Source organism: Artemia franciscana, chromosome 8 (genome assembly GCF_032884065.1).
Source record: "Artemia franciscana chromosome 8, ASM3288406v1, whole genome shotgun sequence".
Taxonomy (NCBI): Eukaryota; Metazoa; Arthropoda; class Branchiopoda; order Anostraca; family Artemiidae; genus Artemia; species Artemia franciscana.
Window position 1 is genome coordinate 28,810,161 of NC_088870.1, and position 25,170 is coordinate 28,835,330.

The 25,170-nt window shown below is 34.6% G+C and overlaps 1 protein-coding gene across 2 annotated transcripts in view; it reads left to right on the plus strand.

Moving 5' to 3' along the window:
• Nucleotides 1–25,170, plus strand: part of LOC136030250 (putative ferric-chelate reductase 1 homolog) — an 82,849-nt gene extending 57,679 nt beyond the window's left edge. For both annotated transcript variants that reach the window (XM_065709091.1, XM_065709090.1), the window contains exons 9-12: nt 8,921–9,144; nt 17,041–17,293; nt 19,665–19,786; nt 23,396–25,170. In XM_065709091.1, the coding sequence (XP_065565163.1) occupies nt 8,921–9,144; nt 17,041–17,293; nt 19,665–19,786; nt 23,396–23,608 (812 nt within the window). In that variant the 3' untranslated portion in view covers nt 23,609–25,170. The remainder of the gene's footprint in view (nt 1–8,920; nt 9,145–17,040; nt 17,294–19,664; nt 19,787–23,395) is intronic.

Genomic DNA, 25,170 nt, shown 5'->3' on the forward strand with positions numbered 1-25,170 from the left:
TTTGATTGTAAATTAAAAGTTCTAGTTAAATCTTTCAGAGTCAAAAGAGATTAGAGGGCAACTAGCCCCCTACACCACATCCTTTTCCCCCAATGTATCAGATGAAAATTTTGAGATAACCATCTTTTTTTGAAAATAATTCAAAGGTCAAATAAAAAAACTCCAGTGTCGACACAACCACCTAGGGCCCGGGGGCAGACGTTGTAAGTTATGCACTTGGGGTATGTATCTAAGGTTCTTATCGAAGGGATGCTCGCATAAACTTCAGAGAGGGCTCATTTGATTGGTAATTGAAAGTTCTAGTTCACTTTTTCAGAGTCAAAAGTGATCAAGGATAGCTAGCCCCCCCCCTTACGCTCTTTTCCCCCAAATACACCCGATAAAAATTTTGAGGTAACCATTTTGTTAAAAATAGTTCGAAGACCATATAACATAAACCCTGGGATGGACAAAACCCCCCAGGGCCCGGGGCAGGCGTTGTAAGTTATGCCCTGGGGGTAAATATCTTTTAGAAGGGATACTCAAACAAACTTCAGAAAGGGCTCATTTGATTGGAAACTAAAAGTTCTAGTTCACTTTTTCAGAGTCAAAAGAGATCAGAGGGCAGCTAGCCCCCCACGCCCTTTCTTCAAAAAATGCATCAAATAAGAATTTGAGATAGCCATTTTGTTGAAAATAGTTAAAAGGCTAGATAACGAAAACCCTGGTATCGACACAACCCCCAGGGCCCGGGGACCGATAGCCATTTTGTCAAAAATAGTTCAATCATCAGATAATAAAGACTCTGAGGTTGACACAAACCCCCAGAGCCAGGGGGCAAGCGTTTTAATTTATGCCCTGGGATATGTAAGGTTTTGTAGGTAAGGAGAGATCGTATAAACTTCAGAAGTGGCTGTTTTGACTGGAAATTGAAAGTTCTAGTTACTTTTTTATGAGTAAAAAGGTATCGGAGGGCATCTACCCCCAACACACACACCCTTTCTTTCTCAAATGTATCCGATCGAAATTTTTAGATAGCCCACTGCTTGTGAGTGGTTATCTCTTATGTAAAGTTATTTTAGTTTTATGAAATTAATTTTTTTCTGTTTCAAAGTTTTAGACAATAGAAAACTAAAAGTCATAAAGGCAGTAAGGTTATGATTTTTTTTTATGAAATAGGGCCACCACGGGAAGGTTGTACAGAGCCAGCCCCGCCCACCCCCTAATATTAAACCCGCCCCCCTAATATTCTCCCGTTTGCAGCTCAAATGGAAGGATAATTCTATATACTGCTTGTGAATGGTTATCTCTTATGTAAAGTTATCTAGTTTTTTAGTTAACATTTTTCTGTTACTAAGTTTTAGACAATAGAGAACTAAAGGTCATAAAGGCAATAAGGTTTTTATGTTTTATTGTTTGTTTAGTTGTGCTCTAAGGTTAGTGAAAATAGGTCCACCACGGAAAGGTTGTGCACCGCCAGCTCCGCCCACCCCTCAGCATTAAACCCGACCCCCTAATATCTTCCAATTTTCAACACAAGTGGAAGGATAGCTGTATATACTGCTTGTGAGTGGCTATCTCTTATGTAAAGTTATTTTAGTTTTTTAATTAATTTTTTCCTATTACTAAGTTTTAGACGATAGAAAACCACAGGTCATAGAGACCATAAGGCTTGATGTTTAATTAGATCTTTCTAAAAAAACAAACAAAAACAGCTTATTTGACAAGTAATCTCCTTCCCTTTTTAGAGTCAAAAGTTATGAGAGGGCAACCCACCCTTCCCCCTCCCTTACAGCTTTTTTTCCTCAAATGGACCCGACCAAATTTTTAAAGTGCATCCGGTCAAAATTTGAGATTGGCATTTTGTTCAAAAAATTTCAAATGCTAAATAACTATGCTTCCGGGGTTGAACCCCTGCCCCTAACCCCGGGGAAATTGCTCTGAGTAATGGAACTTGCTTATTGTTACTTTGAAACTTTCTTTACTTCAATACTTGGATTCAGTGACTTACGTGGCAACTTCGATTTACGGTGCAAAGGCTGTAAGTTATGCAAGTTGCTTATTGTTACTTTGACACCTTGTTTACTTTGATGCTTTATTTACTTTGTCCTGTTTTTAGTTTGATATTTTTACTTTGATACTAGTTTTGATACTTTGATGAACATTTGACGTTGAAAAAAAAGTTTGATTTTTAAATAAGGAATTTTTAGAAATTTGCAACTTTTCGCAATAAAAAACGAACAATAAATTAATTAAGAAAAACTTTCCGAAAAAGAAGTTTTTCGAAGAAAAGCAAAGGTCATTTTAAACTTAAGATCAGCGGTTAGAAGTACCTGTTAAAATTTAAACTCAAAACGAACAGAAATTAAATAATCAATCATAACAAAAAACATACAACAAGTAATAATATAAATGAATAAATAATCTTAAGGCGAGGAATGCTTGAAGTGAATATGCACATCAAGCTTAAAACGAAAAAAAAACATTTTGCTATTGAAATATAAATGAAACCCGAAACGAAAAGAAATTAAATAACAATCAAAACAAACATACACTAATATAAACGAATAAATAAATCTTAAAACGAGTGAAACTTAAATTGAATATGCAAATCAAGCTTGCGACGAACAAAAATCACTACAAACAAGAGTTTGGGTATCGCCTCCTTCTCTCACTGTAAAAGTCTAAAAGCACTTTGAGCGCCATTGGCGCTTTGCTGAAAGCGAATTACATTACAAATATTTTCTTCTATACTTAATATTGAAAACAAACATTAAAATTACAGTAATAATTTTAACTGATGAGCTTTCAGCATTAATATCATTATACACAAAATATTCAGTTTAGTTTATTAGTTCTTTCTAAAATTGTTCAAGACGAATATAGTTTCACCACAAAGAAGAGTTTGGATACTGCCCCCTTTCATTAACTGTAGAAACCTAAAGCTTACTGTGTCATTGGTGCTACACTGAAAACGAGTTATATTACAAATATTTTCTTTTCCAGTTCCTACAGCATTGAAAATGAAAATAAAATTACAGTGAAATAAAATCTTGAACTGATGGATCATTCAACAATTAATATCATTGCATATCAAATATTCAGTTTGATTTTGTTAATACTTTCCAAGACTGTTCAAGACACGTATAGTTTTCAGTAAAGCGCCAATGGCGAGTAGGTTTTAGTCTTTTACAGTGCGAGAAGGATGCGATACCCAAATTCTTGTTTGTAGTGATTTTTGTTCGTTTCAAACTTGATTTGAATATTTAATTTAAGTTTCACTTGTTTTAAGATTCAATTATTCGTTTATAATAGTATATATTGCATGTTTGTTTGCATTAGTTGTCTATTTAATTTCTGTTCGTTTTACGTTCCGTTTATACTTCAATAGCAAAATATTTTTTTCACTTTAAGCTTTATTTGCGTATTCAATTTAAGTATTACTCGCTTTAAGATTTATTTATTCATTTTTATTATTACTTGTTGTATGTTGTTTGCTACGATTGTTTTTTTTTTTTTTTTTAAATTTCTGTTCGTTTTGGGTTTCATTTATACTTCAATGGCAAAATATTTTTTTTTCGTTTTAAGCTTGATTTGCATATTCAATTTAAGTATTTCTCGCTTTAAGATTTATTTATTCTTTTCGTTATTACTTGTTTTATGTTTTTTGATATGATTGTTTATTTAATCTCTGTTCCTTCATTTATTTTTTAATACTAATTTCTGGTCGTTTTGAGTTTGAATTTTAACAGATATTTGTATCTGCTGATCTTAAGTTTAGAATGACCTTTACTTTTCTTTGAAAAACATCTTTTTCGGGAAGCTTTTTTTTAATTAATAACTTAAAACAATTGAGAATCATTAGAAATCAGTAACTTTCTTGCTCATTTAGTTGCCATCCGGCTTGTTTGTCCGATTTTTCCTATGAATACTCTATGGCAAACCTTTCTGTAGCCCCCCCCCCCTGTTCCCTGCAGTCCATAGAAGCAGAGGCGGGTTGGGTGAGTTCCTCCACCAACACTTGACAGGTCGTCTTCTTGGGCGGCTTTTCTTGAAACTTATTTTCGGAAATTATGCTGGGGATATCCGTTGAACATGACCCACCCATCAAAGCAGTCTTAGCTGGGTGGTTTGTACGATGGTGAAGGAATCATTGAGCTAAGATAGTAGCCGTTTGTTTGTATTAGGTCAAGATAAGTAATACAAGTGAGCTATGGCACTAATTTCATTTCCAACGCTAAACATCGAGGTTCGCATTCTTCTTTTATGTCTATATCTCACCTCTGCATGTCGCTTGGAAAAGGCGTGTCCAATGTTATTACGCTAGGTGTTAGTTTTCCAGATCAGGCTTAATGATTAATTAAATAAAAAAAAAAAACTAATTTTTTTAACTGAAAGTAAGGAGCGACATTAAAGCTTAAAACGAACAGAAATTACTCCGTGTATGAAAGGGGCTGTTCCCTTCTCAACGCCCCGCTATTTACGCTAAACCTTGACCCTTTCTTTCAATTTTACTCTATTAAACAGTAAACAACTTTAGCGTAAAGAGCGGGGCGTTGAGAAGGGAAGAGAAAGCGGACTCAGTTAAGTCAGTTCTACCGGCTGTGCCTGGAGTACTGTCATCTGCAAAAGCTATGAGTGTATCAGAGAAGGACGAGTTCTTGTCACAATTATTGACAGTTGCAGATTAAGAAAGATGACAGCAAATGGTAAGTTTTAGACTTAAACCGCATTTATATGGTCATTAACATAAATTAAAAGAAGAAGAAGGACTTACTGACAATGGCTTTTACTTTTTTTTGAGGGTTGTGGCCCTAAATGGCTGAGAATTGATGCTATATAGACGATAAATGAAAATTATTTCCCTTCAGAGCAGTAAATACATATATCAACCTTGACAAAACAGCCAACGCATTGTTAGATGGTCATGGAAAGGAGGTCATTTAGAGAAAAAGAAGGACTTACTGACAATGGCTTTTACTTTTTTTGGAGGATTGTGGCCCTAAATGGCTGAGAATCGATGATATAGAGACGATGGAAATTATTTCCCTTCAGAGCAATAAATATGTAAATCAACCTTGATAAAAACGGTCAATGCATTGTTAGATGGTCATAGAAAGGAGGTCATTTAGAGAAAAAGAATGACTTACTGACAATGGCTTTTACTTTTTTTGGAGGATTGTGGCCCTAAATGGCTGAGAATCGATGCTATATAGACGATGGAAATTATTTCCCTTCAGAGCAATGAATATATAAATCAACCTTGATAAAAACGGTCAATGCATTGTTAAATGGCTATGAAAAGGCTTTTGATGAAACATAGTTTCTTGTGGGATCTTCTTTACATTGCACGAAATAATCCTTGATCACCGAAGAAATTTCCGGCCTTCTATTGTTTAAAACTTGTATTTGTCATTGACTATTAGTCGAATGTTTATTTCAACCCTGTTTCGTTATACTTCAGTGGTCTTGACAAATCGTTTGTTTCTTTTGTGTTGCATTTTTTTAGTAATGTCTCATTCATAGCTATCATTAAGTTATTATAATTATGAAAGGTACGCAAGAAAAGAATGGGATTTTAATTAAGTTGTTCCAATGCTCTTTCCATGGCATATCAAATTGTATTTCGTTAGTTTTTAAGCATCAATAACTATTTTTTGACTTGTATTTCTTTTGATAAATGTATGCAATTTAAGCTTTGAAAAGAAAAATAGATGAGAATATAAGGCTGGTGGAAGGGCACTGAGAGAAAATGTTAATGGAGACGGACACGGAGAAAAAACGATGAAGTCGGATACTTTTTTGAAGTGTGTGAGCCTGCTACAATTTTCGTATGCTTTTTTTTTAAGTTTTAAGCGAAATTTCAAAGAAAATTTACAGCTTTTATCAGAATTTTTAATTCAATTCCTTATTCTAAACTCCGAAAAGTAATACATTTCTTACTCTTCAGCTACTGCGTAATGATTTGTTGAAATTTTCTGTTGAATTTTTTGTATGTCAGAAAAACCTAATTATGGTTTTGCATTCAAAATATTTCCCAAAAATTACAAAGCAAAGGTTTGCGTAAAAACATTGGGCGATTGAAAAACTGTGATTATATATCACGAATTCAGCGAAAAATTTCTATTTACATGACATTTTATTTCTAGAGCCAGGAATTGTATTTATCTGTATAAACCTGAATTAAAACTTGTGCTTGTATACAAATCAGTGTCTAGGTAAACTCATTTTTGACGGTGTACATGTAACTCGACCCCGTTCGACTCACCTATTCAAATTAACTCTTGATCATCTCAATCGTCGGTGAACTCCAGCCCCACACTCCTTAACCCCCATTCACCTCATACCTGTTTAACTCGGTCCTCTTTAACCGAACCTTTGTTTAACTTAACCAACGTGCAACTCAACCCCCATCGAACTCAGCCTCATTTAACTCAACTTGTGTTCAATTCGATCCTCATGTATCTCGTCGCGGGGATAACTCACCCCCTGTGCAGCTCAACCACCATTTAAATCAATCCTATTTAACTCAACAATCATGTAACTGATGGCCCGTTCAACTCAACCACAGTTCAATTCAACCCCTGGGATAGGCTAAGTTTGATTAAGTTAGGTTGAGTGAGAGTTAGGTTGAATGGATTTGCTGTGGTTGACCACATCCAAAGGAAGCATGCTAATAAAATAAAAGTTGCACCTCAGAATCCTTATTTTATGTTCTTTCCAAATATCATGGTCACTTTTCTGACAATGCACTACCCCGTCCCCCTAATTGTCTATGATATATCACTAGAACATATAAAAATTAAAAGGAAACTCTGAAACATGAAATTCTTACTTTGCAATGGCAATATTTTTCTATTAATCAGATTATCATATTTCCTTCCACTGTTATCCAGATTTTAAATTGTACCAAATAAAATTTTATCCAACACTTGCATTCCAATTTCTTGACAGGAAGCTTTTTACCTGATCAAGAATGCAATAAAACTGGTTAGAAAAGAAGACCTAACGCATTACAAAATACAAAACAACAGAGAAATATACGACTAGAGCTAAATCTGGGACCACCAAGGGAGGGGGTATATTGTCAGCAAAGCGACCATGATATTTGTAAATAACATAAAATAAGGAATCTGATGGTACTATTTTCATTTTATTAGTATGTTTCCTTTAGGTATGGTCAACCACAGAAAATTTACTGAATGGTGTTGAGTTGCATGGGGGTTGAGTTAAATAGTGTTCCATTGAATGGGGGTCAAGCTACAAGGGGATCATTTTCGACCAATCGCGATTTCTTTCCGCTTTTATGAACAGTTCTATTTGGACCAAAATGACGTTGTCGATATACTAATGTCTGGGTAGGCATAGGCACGTACAATATATTTTTTTTCGAGGGTAACAAAGAACATTTTATTCAGTAATTTATGTAAAAAGTGCTCAGAAATTGAGGATACATCTGGGATATTGATGGGAGGGTGTTCCCCAACATCTCTTGGGGGTGTCTAGAGCCAAAAATGCATAAGAATGGGGCTTAATCACGGAAAAATGTAGGCTCATGCCTCTTGGTTAGAAACCTGTCCATTCAGGTACCATAGAAAAAATAGAAATTTCTGAGGATCAAGATTAACCACCTAAATTAACACTTTATTGCTGTTGCATTCCTCCTCTGCATCTTGAAGTCAGTCTTGCCCTAGCCTTGCTGTGAATCATAAAACTCAATGCGTATCGAACTGATAGTAAATAGCTAATCTTGTCATCAGAAACCGAAACTAAAAAAACTAAATTCTATTGCAACATAGACATTAGAATAATTTAATTTCTGTATCGAGAATAAATATGCAAAGTTCGTTTGCATGAAATTTACCCCTCGTCAGTTATAGGCGTAAACACATTTGTGTGATTTTAGAAAAAGAGAGAAAATATTACCAAAGAGGTGGTGGGGATCTTGATGAAAAAAAAAAATACACCAATCAATTCAACATGCACAAGAGCTCTAGAAAGCGAGTTTCAAGCTGCTACCTGCAAAACTATGAAAGTCCGTGTTTTTTTCCGAGGACGGTTCTGGATGCGTGTTGAGTTGTTGGTTTTTATTTTTATCCTGGGGTGATATTACCAAACCAGTGGTCGAGAATTCCTGAAATAGAACTCGTTTGAAAAAAAATTACAAGTTATTGTATTATTTTGTATCTATACAAGATGGTGTACCACAGTAAAATACTGATTTCTGCCAATTTTTGCCGCAAAGCAGCAATTTTGGACCAAATAAGCCAAAACTGACATTAAGCACAAATTTTGATTAGCAATCCACTTAGAATCGTCAAAGCTACTTAAATAGCTTCTCGGTTACAGAGGCCACATTGGGACGTGATGGCCCATTCGTCTTGACTATGTCAGTAAAATAGTTTTCTTTTGAGAGGGGGTGTAGCTAAAGCTTCATTTTCAAATTAATGCAAGCTTTGATGATGACAGGTTAGGTTAGATTAGGCTTGGTGAGGTTGGGTTAGGTTTTTAACCTATTTCTTATATTGAGAACCAAATTTAACCTCATACAACCAAACCTAAACTAATATAATGTGTACCTAACTATAACTTTTGCCATTATAGTTTGCCTAAGACTAAATAAAAAACCGACTCGCAAAGCTAATTGAATTAAAGCAGAGAAAAAGGAATTGCTCCTTTACCTAATTTACCTCCTCTAAAATCATTCTTGAGTCCTTGCCCTAACTCACGCTTAAATACTTTAGGAGCTTTGGCGATCTTTAAAAAAGAAAATATAAAATGGTTATTAGGTAGGAGAGGCACAAAAGAGTAGAAAGGAGGCGAAACAAGTTTTCATTTTAGAAACAGTAATTTTGTACCTGTAAAGCAATAAGTCACAATAAAGAAAAAAGTACCAAATATAACTAGAAAAATTGTGATAGTTTTTTTTTGTTTTTCACAGACCGAATATCATACCATGGCCAAAATAAAGCTTCGAGCGCCGAACCCATAAGCATTGCCTCACTATCTGGTGTAACTTCAAGATCAGACGTATTGATTCGTGTTCATGGATCAATGATGATTGTGGCTTGGATATGGGCAGCCAGCTGTGGCATCCTTTTTGCAAGATACTTCAAGCAGACATGGGTGGGAAAACAATTTATGGGAAAAGATCTTTGGTTCGTGGTGAGTAAATATAAATGGCTTGTATTTTTAATTTTGAAAAATTAGTATATTGATATTAAATTTGGAGCATGTTAGGATAGGATGTTACAGTTGTTACCTTTATCAGGAGTATTAATAAAAATAATATAGTTCGTACCAAAATATAAAGAGATATATAAATATAAATATATATATACATATATGTTAATATATATATATATATATGTATATATATATATATATATATATATATATATATATATATATATATATATATATATATATATATATATATATATATATATATATATATATATATATATATATATATATATATATATATATATATAAAATTCACGCATAAATATATTATCTATTGCCCTTCATAAATGTAAAATACAACACTGATGGAGTAACAAAGAAAGAAAAGAAACAAATAAATTCTGACAAATACAAACAAAACTGAAACAAAGAACAACTGACAAAAAAAATACAAATAAGGGCAGTCATATGTAAGAACCAACGCATGATCAACAAAGGACAGTTACAGAGGTGCTTTCACCAATAATCTGCCTCTGATATCTCTCATTTTATTTCTGCACCGCGGACACTGGACTACTAACTCCGTACCGCGAAGATAGGGCTCCGTTTTTAGTCCAGAGTGGCAGCCGCAGCAAATATTTCGCAGACTTGTAGAAACACTTTCGTATATCCTTAATATCTGGAGCAGTAAGAAGAGACCAAAATGGTACAAGGGTGAGCAGATGTGGAAAAACAAATGCATTATAAACGCTGCTTAAGATGTGGCGGTTAAATTTAAACTTTGATGCAACTAATAAACCATACGTATTCATAGATTTTCTGGCAAAAAAATCTTTCAGAAGTTGACGCGTGGCCTGGAGATTTGACCCAATCGGTACACCAAGATATGTCAGTGTATTTTGCGCTTTAATAGCATGTTCACCTAACTGAACATTCGTCGGGTAATCTGTGATTGAACACCAGGAACTCAGTCTTACTCTCATTAAATCGAAGACCAATACGTTTATACTCCGTATCGAGAATTCGAAAATTTTTCTCAATTCCAAACGCTGTTCTTCTAGCCAATCTTCCGTTGGGAAGAAATTTTTTGGAGGGGGTGAACTGTTCAAGGGATATTTCACACTGGGCGAGCTTTCCAGAATTCATGTGCGGAATTCTTTTTATTTGTCTTACTTTCTCTTTTCCAACTCAATTTTACTTGTGGAATTGCTAAGGGTAATTGTTCTTGGTAAATTTTCATCGAGATTGAACTGTCTAGAGGATCTTTCCGTTGGGAGGGGGATTTTTCCATAGAGACGGAGCCAATTTCCTGGCATGATTTAAAAAACTTCGGGAATTAAATTGAAAAACGTTGAAAGTAAGGAGCAACATTAAAACTTAACGAAAAAGAGATTTTTAAGTAAATAAAGGGAGTTATCCCCTCATCTACACCACCCTTTCAATGCTAATGTTTAAATTTTTTCTCAGTTCATTAAAAACTACTTCTAAAACACAAGGCTTTAGTGCGAAAAGCGAGTTGTTTAGAAGGGGGAAACACTTTTCATAAACTGGACTATAATTCGTGGAATTTGCCCGTATTGTTTGTACGCAGTATTCGTTATTGAAATGATTACAGACTTCCAAACAGTTCGTGGTAACTAAGTGTGAGTAAGGAGCGATGCGGCTCAATAGTAGCCAAATTCTAAAAAATGGAACTTTGATATCAACAGATATATATATATATATATATATATATATATATATATATATATATATATATATATATATATATATATATATATATATATATATATATATATATAAAGAATCGGCTTATTATGTTGATTCCAAATATTTAATATTCGTTGAGTTTAATGTCACGTATGAAAAGCAACGATCCTGGGAAATTCGCCTGATTTTAGAAAAAAGGGGTAAAACCCCCCTAAAATTCAAGGAATATTAATGAAAATCACAGCACCAGATTCAGTGTATCCGAGAATCCTGGTGTAGAAGTTTCAAGCTTCCATCTGCAAAATGTGGAATTTTGTATTTTTCAAACAGTTTGTGGAAACGAACTATAGGTAAGAAGCGATGGGGCTCAAAAATAACCGAGACTGTACGAGGCAGAGTTTTGATAATAATAGATACACCAAAAGAAATTCATTTTGATGCTTATTCAAAATATATAAAAATTCATGAAGTTTAATATTACTCATCAGAAGTTACGAGCCTGAGAAAACTTGCCTAATTTTTGAGAAAGGGAGGAAACTAAATCAAGTGATCTTAATGAAAACCAGATCATGAGATTAAAAACATCAGAGAAACCTACTGTAGAGGTCTGAAGCTCCTATATACAAAACCGTGGAATTTTGAATTTTTTGCCAACAGCAAGTTCACGGATGAGTGTTTCTTTGTGAGTTTGGTTTTTTTTTTCAGGGATAATCGTGTCGAACCAGTGATCCTCGAAGATCAGAGGACTCGTTTAAGCGGGAATAAAAAGTTCTAGTGCCCTTTTTAAGTGACCAAAAATATTGTAGGGCAGCTAGTCCCTCTCCCATCCCAGCTTTTTACCCAAAATTATCCGACCAAAATTTGAGATAGACATTTTCTTCAACATGGTCAAAAGATCTATTAACTATGTCTTTGAGGATGACTTGACCCCTCACAGGTCACAGGGGAAGGGCCGTAAGCTATGAACTTTGCCCATTGCTTACGTATAGTGTTGGCTAATGCCTAATGGAAAGTATAAAGATATTTTCGTGGGGGGATTTTCTGGTGGGAATGCTTACGTGAGAGGATATTTCCATGCAGGAGTTTTTGCAGAGGAAGGAAATTTTCCATGGGAGGGAGTGCTGGATTTCCCAGCATTAACTAAAAAAATATTAGAAATCCAAAAACGAGTTTTAAAACTGAAAGTAAGGAACAAGGTTAAAACTCAGAAATTAGTTGTTTATAATTATATGAGGGGGTTGTCCTCTCTTAAGTACCTCGCTCTTTATGCTAAAGTGTTTTTGAACTTGTAAAAAGTCAAACTTTAGCGCAGAGAGCCAGGTACTGAGGAGACGACAACGCCCTCACATACGTAATGATTTCCGTTCGTTTTGAGTCTTAATGTTGCTCCTTACTTTCAGTAGAAAAAAGCTTATTTTTTATATTTAGTTACCAGAAGAAAGGTCACGGGTTCGTTTTTATTTATTTTTTCTTTTATTATCCTCAGGGATAATGGCATCAAAACAACAGTCCTTGAATATTGACAAAGTTCTCGTTCGAATGGAAATTAAGAGTTCTAGTGGCAATTTTAAGTGATCAGAAAGATTGGACGGCAACTGGTGCTCCTCCCACCCACGTTTTTCCTAAACTCATCCGATCAAAATTCTGAGGTAGCCATTTTGTTCAGCATAGTTAAAAAACCCAGTAACTATGTCTTTGAGAGTAACATAGCCCCTATAGCCCCTGGGGAAAGAATCGTAAATCAGGAAATTGTTTTCCATTGTTTACGTATAGTATTCTTATTGGGAAGTATGCAGAGATTTTTGGGGAGGGAGAGGATTTTCTACGAGGATAATTTTACCTGGGGAGAGAAGTTCCCGAGGGGATGGATTTTCCAAGGGAAATTTTATACGGGGGGAATTTGCCAAAATATAAGAAATTATTTTTTACTTGTCTTACTTTCTATTTGCCGACTCAATTTTACATGTTGAGATATTAAGGGGAATTGGTCGGGAGGGGGGGGGGGAATATTTACCGGGTTTGAATTGTCTAAAGTATCTTTGCAAAATATTACATATTCTATTGGTTATTGGGAAGTATACAGATATTTTTTTCGACAAATGTATTTTCGGTGGGGAGCGGTTATTTTATACAGGGAGATTTTTACATTGGGATGGTAGTTTCTGGAGGTGAACTTTCCAGAGGAAATTTTACACGCGGGGAAATTTTGCAGAAACTAACATGCAAATCCTGTTTTAATTTTTCATGTACGGTGGGTCAAATTTGAACCTGGATTAATTAAAAAATGTTCAGAAAAAAAACAAGATTTTTTTAACTGGAAGTATGGAACGACATTAAAACTTATTAATTAAAAAAAAAAAAAAATTTGACTGAAAGTAGGGAGCAAGACTACAACTCAAAATGAACAGAAATTATTCCGTATGTAAGGTATTGTCCCCTCCTCAATACCTTGCTCTTTATGCTAAAGCTGTTAGCACTTTTAAAAAAGCTTCCTATTCTAATCAAATGGCCATTGTATTTCAGTAGTCTTTCTTAAAAATTGGGACAAACAGTCAAACTTTAGTGTAAAGAGTAAGGTGTTGGGAAGGGGCAACACATCATGTACGAATAGTTTCTGTTCGTTTTGAATTTAATGTTGCTCCTTACTTTCAGCTTTTTATATTTAGTTTCTGTTAGTTTTCAAATAATGCAGGTAAATCTGGCTCAGCCTCTATGAAATATACCCCCCCCCCCTCAAGGGAAACTCCTCCGTGAAAATTTTTATCGAACGTAAAGTAGACCCTCTGTCAAGTTCCCTCCTAAGAGTTCCGTTCTCGCTGAAAATCCCCCCTTCCCAGACTATTTCTTGCGGACGATTCAGCCTGGAAAATTATCCTTAGTATACTTTCATTTGAAAAAGACTTTAGTCTCTAACCAGGTTTTTGATCACTCCGGAAACGCCCCCTTCCGTATAATTCTTTCCGAAAATCAAAATACGTGGAAAAAAGCCCCTGGTAATTCCCTCAGAACATCTCCAAATGCAAAATTGAGTTGGCAAAGATAATATAAGACAATTAACAAGAATTTCGTAGAGGAATTCTGTCAAATCCCTTCAGTGTAAAAATTCTCCCTGGGTCCCCCCCCCCAGAAATTTCCCTTCCAAGAAAGATTATCCCAATTGAAATCCTCCCAATCACAAAATTTCCCCTAAAAATGTAGTTGTACATCCCAATAAAAATACTATACGTAAACAATGGGCAAATTTCATAACTTACAGGCCTCTCTTCACGGACTGCGGGGGGCCATTTTACCCCTAAAGACATAGTTATTTGACCTTTCAAATATATTGAACAAAATGACTACCTAAAAATTTTAATTAGACAAATTTGGAAAATAAATTGGCGTGGGAGGGGGGCCAGTTGCCCTAAAATCATTTTGTCACTTAAATTGATCCCTAGAACTTTTAATTTGCGTTCTTCTTCAGATTGCCCTCTCCGATGTGCCCTCTCCCGATCTTCTAAGACCAATATTTCAATACAATCACCCCCCCCCCCCCAAAAAAAAAAACACAATAAACACGCATTCGTGATCTGTCTTCTGGCAAAAATAGCAAAATCGTACATTTTTGCATATAGGAGCCTGAAACTTCTGCGGTAGGGTTTTCTGGTACGCTGAATCTGGTGGTGTTATTTTCATCATGATTTCTGGAATTTCAGGGGGTGTTTCCCCTATTTTGAAAATAAGGCAGACTTTCCTAGGCTAATAACTTAAGATGAACCCTATACATTTGGAATCAACATAATAAGCTGGTTCTTTTGACGTATCAGTTAATATCAAAACGCAGTTTTTTAGAGTTTCGGCTACTATTGAGCAACTCCTTACTTGCAGTTCATTACCACAAACTGTTTGAAAAGAAACAGAAATTATTCCGTATATGAAAGGGACTATCCCCTCCTCAACCCATCGCTCTTATAAAAAAGTTTGACTCTCTGTCACAACTCTACTTTTTAAGGTAATAAAACATTTAGCGTATTGAGCGGGGCATTGAGCAGGGAACAGTCCTTTTCATATAAGTAAGCAAGTATGACGACACTGGACCCTTAAGATCCGAACCGCTAGTGCTGATTAAGTTTTAATGTCGCTCCTTTCTTTCAGACAATAAAACTTATTGTTTTTTTCATAAATGTTCAAGGCCAGATTTGATATTTTAGAGCACAAAATAGTATTCAGGATATTAATAGTACAATTTTCTCATACAAAGACATTCTTAGCAGCTTTATTTTCTTGCTTAACAATAATCTAAAATGAACGCATATTTAATGTCTCATGATTTTATTATCATCTTTATTATGCAAAAGACTAGCCTTGCTTTCAGAATTGCAAAATTGTAGAATTATAAAATTTGTGTTAGGCTCCTCCTGAAAATACTCATGATTTTGTCGGAATGTGGACACCCTTTCTCCTCAGAACAGGGGTGCACCTTGGTTCTTGAGTTTAGAGAGGAGATATATAATAGTACCGGAAGCCTTACGCGCTGACACCTTGGCACTTAGGGGGGAGTTCCTCCCCCCATAATTGTGCCCCTGCTTCTGGAGAGTTTCTATCTAAAACAAAATTAAACTCTTTTGGAGAAATGCGGGGAAGATATTTTCGGTTGGTATGAAAGTTTGGGCAAAATGTTATAAAATAAACTTCCGTGTTTGGCATTTCGTATACTTATTTGTTTCTTTCGTATCTCTATTTATTTATTAATTACCATTTTCGGGTGGAATTTCAATTAATATAGTTTCTAGTTACTACTATTCGTTAATTTCATTGTTGCTATTCGCTTTAGTAGTAATGAATATATGGAATACGATGAATGAATATAAATGAAATAAATGCAGTATGAACACACACATATTTAGTTTTTTTTTAAAGCCAGTTGACATAGACACAAAAAAACTAAAAAAAGCAATAACACTCAACAAATTTAAGTAATTGCCTTCACAGTTTCACGCCATTCTCTTATTAAACGTTCTAACACAATAATTAGGTCTCTGGAAGAAGACCCCTCAATACCTTGAAACAGCGGTACAGCCTTTTGAAAAAAATTATCGCTTAAGTTCATCAATCTTTGGAATATACTGAAAAATGGCCTAACCCATTCCCAACCTCCCTTCAGGAGGGACAAGCTCACTTACCTCTCCAGCCACCCCTACGTAAAACCCCCAGTGTCCCTTACGCGGTGGGACAAGCTCACTTACCTCTCCAGCCACCCCTACGTAAAACCCCCAGTGTCCCTTACGCGGTGGTATACAATTTGACCGGGCCTGCAATTTATGGGCTCTTCGCGGTAGGTTTAGCTTCAAATAAAACACCTTTCCGTATGCTTGTTAAACCAGGCTACAAAACGGCTACTGTATTTTGGCAGATTAGTTAGGCACACTGGATTTTCTGATCCAGAGAGCTCAGTAAAAATTTACTAATGAAATCTTCAAGTTTACCTAGAGGACTTCGACCTTCATTTCATGCCCAGGAGAGATCTCTATTATTTAAAAGGCCTTTAACCTTTTGTGGCCAAGCTAGCTTTGTAGTAGACCTTAACATCTCAATGTAGGTCGCCTTTCCCAGGCGGTTTATCAGCCATGCGTGTTATCTGTAGACCAGACTGAATCAATTATATAATATACAATTCGTCACTAAAATTACTCGTTGTGTTATTAATTCCAAAATTGGAGGATCGTGAACCTCATAAAATGAATTTTCTGTTTGAAGTCATTGAATGAACATTAAATCAATATTCAAATAAGTCACTAAGTGAACAGAAAGTCAAATCAGTGAATCATTTAACTCCAAGAACAGATATTTGTAATTATTCTTGAGTGTTTCCTGTTATTGCGACTCTAACTGATTTTCTGTTTCAGTCTGCTTCGAAAATATCAAAGTTTGCCAAGTAATATAATTTTGGTAATGAAGAAATGTTAAACGATAAAACACTATATTGGAATTTTCATACTATTTCTTGATGGATTACTAAGAGATAACTCTTTTGAAGGTCATACCAAGTTGAATTTGTTTTGGTATATAAGCTGTGCTGGTAACCTGACTTCAGCTTTGCAGTTAGGGAGCATTACTCTAAAAACGTCATCTATGATAGGGTTTCTTCATACTATTGTGAAAAGAAGTAAATTATTTTTTTTACAGTTCCATCGTCTACTCATGGTCCTGGTGTGGTCACTAACGATGATAAGTTTCATCATCATTTTCTCTGAAATTGGTGGATGGTCAAGCATTCCTTCATACATCAACCCTCACCCTATACTTGGATGTGTCACAACTGGATTGGCTTTTGTTCAACCAATTATGGCTTATTTTAGGCCCCATCCTGGAACCTCGAAAAGGGCACTATTCAACTGGGCACATTGGTTTGTAGGCAATGCAGCTCATATTGTTGGAGGTAATACATACTCAGGCGTTCAAGTTTATTCCCAATTCCAAACCAAACCCAAGATTAAAAGAATTTACGCCTAAAGAATAAATTGAATTGAAAATTTTCTATTTTAAGGTAAAAAGTATCTATGAACCTTTCCCGTCATGTGGCTATTTTATATCATTCATTTTTTCTAAGCAAAGAGTTTGTATGACACAATAAGTACATTTGTTTAGAATTTTATTTATTTTCTATATATTTCAGTTAGCCTAACTTAAAAAAGAAAAATGAATTAACTCGTCTGTTCCACCTTAAAATCTTGCACACATTTTTGCTTTTACAGTTACTATGCATGTGATCACTATATTTGTTTCTAAAGCTTGTTTTTTGCTTCATGTCGTATTGTGTTCAATTAAGGTTACAGGGGGTGTTAATGAAAGATGGTTAGAACATTTGAGAGTCCCTTAAAGTTTTTTGTCCTCTATAAAAAATTGGTATATTGATCCTCTACCTTCCTACGATTTTCATATATATACAAAAGACAACGATTTTACTATTGTTCCATAACTGAAATTCAGCCCTATCCATTTACGGAATTATTTTTGTTTTAATTTGGTGTCCTTTTTGTTTTAGATTGAAAATACGTTGAAAATTGGCAGCAAAAAGTACAATATTCCTATTTTTAAAGCCATTTTAGATCCTTTAAGGAATATCAAATCTTTAAGATTTGAGATCGTTAAGATTTGAGATCTTGGAGATCTTTAAGGAATGTCAAAATTCTGGCTTGGTGAGTGAATATCCAAGACTAATAAATCCCATGATGCAAGTTTCTCGTCCTTTTGGTGCAAGTTACAGCTGCACCCTTGTCACAAAATCGCTTGTTTCAGAGTGAACATCTACCTTAAACCATGATGAACTTGTAGAAAATGTAGAATTGGTGGCTTCGAATAGATTGGGATGGAGTACAAGCTTGCATAGTTGTGTTGGCCTCAGGCGGTTTGGTGCTGCAGTGAGTTGTAAGTAGTAGTAGTAATGGTAATCAGGTAGAAGCATTAGCTTGATATCAGTAGGAAGCAAATTTCTTTACATGATCATATGTATTAAACCAAGAGAAGGCGTGGTTGAAGTTTTAAGGGTTTACCAGTGAAATTTGATAAAGGGGCATTTATGAATACCAAGTTGTTCCGCCTTGGTTGTTATTTTGGAAGTGTCTGAATAGCAACACCCCTTTAGTCCTGATATTTATTGACTATGAAACTAGTGTTTCAATTCAGATGATGCGAGAATACTGTTGTTTCGGTTAAAGTAGGAAGTGCAACATATCTTCTTAAATCTAGAGCTTTGAATGGATGCGTTTTTGTCCTTTTTATATGGATTATTTTGATTGACTTTGTTCAAAAAAAAAAAAAAAAAAATACATCAAGGGCTATGGGAAAACAGAATATTGGACATAGTATTAACTGCAGATGCAGACATAGTATTATGCAGATGCTTCCAGTGTCCTTGATAAAAATATCTTCTTATTTACAGAGTTTCTGGAGCTCTTAAGAATCCAAAAATTAGAACAAATTAAGAGCATGTTTAAAAACTGAATGTAAGAAAAGTAAGTTGCTTAGATTAGGAAAAAATGAGGATGAAGATCTCGATACATCGAGAATACTGTTGCTTCGGTTAAAGTAGGATAAACACTTTGCTGAAAGGAGTGGAAGGCAGAAAAAGGTAGTAAGGAAGGGGAAACAAAGGAAAATGATAAAAAAAAGAAAGAATAGAAACGACAAACGAAGATCAAAAGAGAGAATGAAACCAAAACACTTAGGGAATTAAAAGTCGAGAAAAGGGAAGTTAGATGAAACATTGGGTAGGATAATTCATGAAAACTAAAAGTTACTCAAAACAGGTTATAAGAGATAAATAAAAAGAAGATAAGTTTCCTTACTGTTCTGTAGAGCATAATTAAGTTTGTATTTAGTTGTATTGGTTTGGCATCAGTTTTACAGAATTAAATGGAATTCTCAGTTGCAAAACGTTTAATTTCTACTTCTGATTAATTATAGACAGGCTGCCTCAGAAAAATTATCGATAAAAACAGAATGTAGCAATTAAACATGAATTAAGAAACTCCAGCAAGGCAAATGACCTTGCAATGTGCAAATACTGTTAAATTAAAAGTCAGTACTACTCGTCTTACAGTGATCAATTGATTGCTGTGGAAAATGGTTCTTTAAGTGAAACTGCATTGTTCGTCACCACACTTAGCACTTTAATCGAGCACGCACGTAGCAGGAGGTGAAAGGGGGATTTTGGGCTCCTATCTAAAATCTTGCTGCTTGTTTTTTGAACCAAGACATATTGAAGCATTTTTGGTTGCTATTACGCTAATTGTATTTTAATTTGACAGTTGCGACCATATTTCTTGCCATTGAGCTGCCGAAAGCTGGTTTTACTGGAAACCCAGGTGTTATGTATTGGCTTCTCGGATCGTATGTGGCTTTTCATGTTACGATACACCTTATATTCTCGGTAAGTTTTTGTATTCATCCCTGGTTTTTCATTTGATTTGATCAATTTTGCTGTCTTCTTCGAAAAGCATCGGTTTGTAAAAATTAAGTTGGTTAAGAAAGAAAAAGAAAATATTTGATTGCCTCTTTTGCTTATGAATAATGTTATCCTTGCGATTTGCCCTTAGTCTAAATGAAATTTGTGTTTAAATATGTTAAAGAAAGCTCTCTGTTTAAAAAGCAATATATTTGTATATAATCAAATGCATGCGTGTACTTTTTCATGTCTACGCAAAAATCAGAGGCGCCATTTGGATCAAATCTTGGGGTGGGCATGAACCCACCCCTGACCCCCCCCCCCCCCAAATGGCGCCTCTGCGCAAAAATAAGCTAAATTAATCAAGTTGTTAATTTAACAAAGTAATGTAATACGCTGCTGTAATAATTTAAAAGGTGTTATGTTATATTTTTTGGTCAATTTTCTAACCTCCTTATTTCGAGCTTTCTGGATTCTTTCCTCGATAACGTGGACCCGCTTTATAGTTCCTAAATTAACTGAAACTACAGCGCTAATTTCAAAAGTAAAAAGTTGTTCGGAAGTAAAACAGTGTGGTCTTCTAAGTTATCTACGCTAATTTCAGTTTGTGCAATTAACATTGACTACGGCTCAACTCCAGAGGTCTAGAGGTCCAACATTTACGCGTGAACATGGACTTGTTCAGCATTTGAGTCAGAGCTTCTGTCAGGAAATTGGCCTCCAACTGAGTTGATAGGTGTTTCCAGTGTTTGGGGCAAAATGAGGTTCGAATCCAGAATAAAAACACTTGCATCATTAATGGGATAAATTTTCATCTCAACAGAGTATCCCGGACACGATTCCAGAGGCTCCAAATTTGTGAAGACAGGACTTTCCTCATATTCGTGGACCTCAAGTGCTGCTGATGGTTCTACACTTGTTACGAAAGTACCTTAGAGTAGAGTAGATGGTTCCACGTTAAAGCTGGAACTCCTTAAAATTTTATTTGAAGCGGATGACATCAGCTCGCCGATCGAATGATGATTGCCCAGCCCCGTCCTAACTTTCTTCCTGTAAGAAATTTCGTCGTCTTCAGAGCAGTTCGTTTCTCTTCATATCTCTTCATTTGTCCTACCTTTTATTCTCTCTCTTTCTGTAAAGAAACAATGATTTAGCAACAAAAATGTACTTGCTGAGGTAATTTACCGTCAATCTAGAGTGTTTTTACTTTTCGTTCACAACTAAACCAGTATTACGATGCAGAAGATAAGAAAGGGCAAATATTTGTAAAAGAAGAATCTCTTAAGACTTCTTAAGGGGTGCCAAATCGGTACCAGGGGCCTAATCACCTTCCAAGAATTTCAAAAAACTTTTTTTGGAATTTTCTTTTGAAAAATTCAAAAACACAGAAATTCCCCCCCCTCAATTGGAATTCAAAAATATTTTTCTTTGTATCTTCATAAAAAAAATCCTTATCCCCCTTTCAAATCCTGACTTGGTTGTACTGCTTAAAATTTCAATGTACGACACCTAAATAAAAGCCTGTACATGGCAACTTTTAAACTAATCAATAAAAAAAAAACTGTTTGTCAAAAATACTTTTCAAAATAATGGAAAGAGTAGTATTAAAACCTAGAATTAGCATAAGAAAGTACGAAAGGCTCGACTTCTTGAAATTTTGATGCACATTTTTTGAATAAAATCAAATGAAGAAATACACCTATTTCAAAACGACATTTTACAACATAAACCCAATGAAAAATTACCAAAAAAGAGCAAAGCCTTCAGTTACCATGAAAGCAAATATGAGAACTAGGAAGAAATGACAGAAATATGAGAATTAGTGAGACCTAGCAAAACGAAAGAATTTTAACTAATGACCTTTTCGTTAACTAAGAATTTGGTCCATAAGTTTTATTTTACTTTTATTTATGTTTGTATTCTTTTTCTCTTGTCGTTATTCTGTGCACTTGCTGAGTTTGTCTGTTAATCTTGATTTACCTTCTTACCTTCTCTTCATTTTTTCACTGGTAATCATTTAATTTAAACTAAAGATTAGAATGTTATCAGCAGTTTGACATATTGTGACACTAGCAGATTTTCCCCGGTGAAGTGAATAAATAAAGAGTTACTGCAGTTGATATGTTGTGAAGTTTTGGTGGTAAACAAAAACTTTTGGATTTTCGGAAAACAAATGAAGCAAACAAATTTTTTCAGTTCTGTGCAAGTGTATGAATTATCAAACTTGTACTATTGAAGACATCATCAACACAGAAGTTAAGAGTTTACGATTAAAAGTGTTTCATTCCTACCTTTTCATGTATTTGTTTCTTAATTAAGTCAAACAATGTCTTTCCTCTGGAAAACATGGCTATCAGCAGATAGAAGTTGCGAATATCAAGAGACAAAACCGTGAATGCAGGAATAAGTCATTTTTGCAGGCTTTTTGATTGGCGGAAATACATTCACAGTTTTGATATGGATTGTATGGCCACATTCACTGTTTTGCTGCAATTTGCTGACAGCATATTCTCGTTTTTGCCATGATTTATAAAATTGACCTATAGAAGGAGTCAAGATAGACGAACTTGGACTGCACCAATGGAAAGAACATAGTCAGAATAGTATAGGGCGATATATAGCTCAAAATGTCTACAGTGAGATTCACGGTTATGTGTTTAGGCAGCCGTGCTATGATATAACACCCTTTTCGAACTGAGTGAATATTAGTATTGGGGTTGGTAATGGCACCACCCTAGCAATCTAGCATTTCAAAGTGGGGCTTCAGGCCTAATATTGGTAAAATTTTTTCATTCGTTGGCAAGCTTGATTGAGGGTTTTCAGCATTTGGTTTCGAGTTTGACTTTAAAAAAAAACCTTGGTACATCCATTGCCAAGGAAACTTGGCTATTTGAAAGAGAACAACGTTGCGCAAATTAAAAAAATTAACGAACAGTGGTGAAATTAGTAAAAGAGTTTTTTTATGGTTGTGTGTTCAAACCAAGTCCGTTTTTCACCCTATGGTCAAGCCATTAAGTAGTAACATTCCAAAGAATTGGAGAAGAAAGAACAGTAACAATTTTGCAACAGTAGGTAACGTTCCACAATCCTTATTACTGTTACGATATTCTGTCCATCATCTTCTTTATATATTGTGCCAGTATTAAAACCTAGATTCCCTTAACCAAAGTAGGATGATTTCCAAGTTTTTAATGTGATATATTGTCGATGCAGTAATGCCATGTCACAGTTTTATTATTTGAAAATCCAGTCTTCCTTCTCCTAGAGTAGCATGCCAAGGATGATTTCGGCCCTTAAGGCAACTTTCCACCACCTCGGTTCATAGTATAAATGATCCTATCAAAAGATACACGACATGCAATGGTCAATTTATTGACCTTCCAGAAAATCGTGCCATCAGGTAATGGTGTTCATGCTACTCAGCAATGTATCTAATTCCAATCTGTTATAGTGTATGGACTTCAAAAAATGAACAGAATGAGGATTACCATATCTGTAAATTCACGTTTTGGAGCCTGTGCAAAATAGATTTTGTTCATGTTTTGTGAATATTAGCAATATTTTTTTTTTTAATAATTATATTGGATTTTCTAGGTCCATCAGTGCTGTCAGTCCTCTCGAGATGATGATAAAGATTTTGCTTTGAAGGAATTTTCTGGCCATCGGAACGGCATAGCATCATTTAATATGGAAAGAAAAGAAGACGCGCCTGGGAGTACTTTGAGAAAACTACTTTTAGCATTGTATATATTGTTTGTTAGTGCCATTGGGGCTGCCCTAATAGCCATGGTAGCGCTAAGTCCTTAGGCTTTAGGTAAAAACGAAATCTGACTAGTGGTACAGGAGCATTTAAGTGACTAAATTACATATATCTTGTGCTACCCATTGCCGTCCTATGTAGATACATCTTAAATTTTTGATTTCAGTGTAGTACAATAAGAGTTTGTAACGAATTACGTCTGCTGGACAGCCTTAGAGAATAAAATACATAAAGATAATCTAGGAAAAAATAAAGATAGAGATAAATAGATAAAGATAGATAAAGAAAAAAATAGATAAAGATACGCTTAGGAAAAAAGAGGTGTATCTGACGAGGAAAAAAAAACTGCTGTTTTTTCCTTAGTCATAACTATGAATATAAACTTAGATGAAATGACACTACTATATTACAAGCGACAAATACATCAGTATAGATATCAACATAGATAGACTTTAGATATCAGTATAGTTAAAATAGTATTTATTATCAATTTCGTTAAATTGTAAAAATATATTGGAAAATAAAAATGCACGTCATTACCCTAGTCTTAAGAATTCGTAGGCAATTCAAACGCATAAGCAAAATTTCCAAAAAGAATCCTCCGGCACTTTATTATACTTTTTAAATGTGGAATCCAATTACAACTCTTTTTAGCTAGCCAGTATGAATTTTACAATAAATTACCTAAAGACATTACGCATAAGATAAATAGAAGATAAAATAGATTAACAAAACAAAAATAAATAATGACAGTTTGAGCTGGAAATAAAAGAATTAATTATCTTAAGAAATTATATTTTTATTTCTTGACCATGCCAACTCAGATTCAATAATATTGCTAAGTTATAATATTTTGAGATAAATTCACAGCCTATTGTGAGAGATTCTCATTTTTTCCAGATACCAGCTTAAACACTAAGACTGTTTAGGCAAAAAATTATATTTTGGGAAAAAAAGAACGAAGGAAATATTTTCATGATTTGAATTTGAAAGGTACTTTGTTGTTATACAATTGAGGATTGTTAACATGGTTCAAATAAGCCCAATTTGAATTTAGACACTTGTTCCGATTAAGTAAAAAAAAAAAAACAGGTTTTTTCAACTGAAAGTAGGGAGCAACGTTAAAATATAAAACGAACAAAAATTATTACGTATACTACGGGGTTCGCCATTCGAATTTTGTTCCAATTCTTTGAGAATTACCCCTGAATCACAATGGTCGTTTAGAATAAATAGCTCTTTCGAAAGTACTAAAAAAAACTTTCAAAGAGCGAGGTATTGACTAGGGGGCGAATCCCCCTAATATATATAATAATTTCTGTTCGTTTTATGTTTTAATGTTGCTCCTAATATTCAGTTGAATTTTTTTTATTTATTTAATTTCTGATCGTTTTTATATACCTTCGGAAACAATTGACATTCTTATAGTTTCTACTTTAGTTTTAAATTGGGATTCACAGGGGTACATAGCCGAACAATCCAAATTACACAAAACAATTCAACATAAGTAAGCTTAGACCCTTTTATAAAGAAAAATAATAAAAAATAGATTAAGTTTGGATTTGATGGTATTTTTGGACTTGAATATAGGAATTTTGAAAATTTGCTA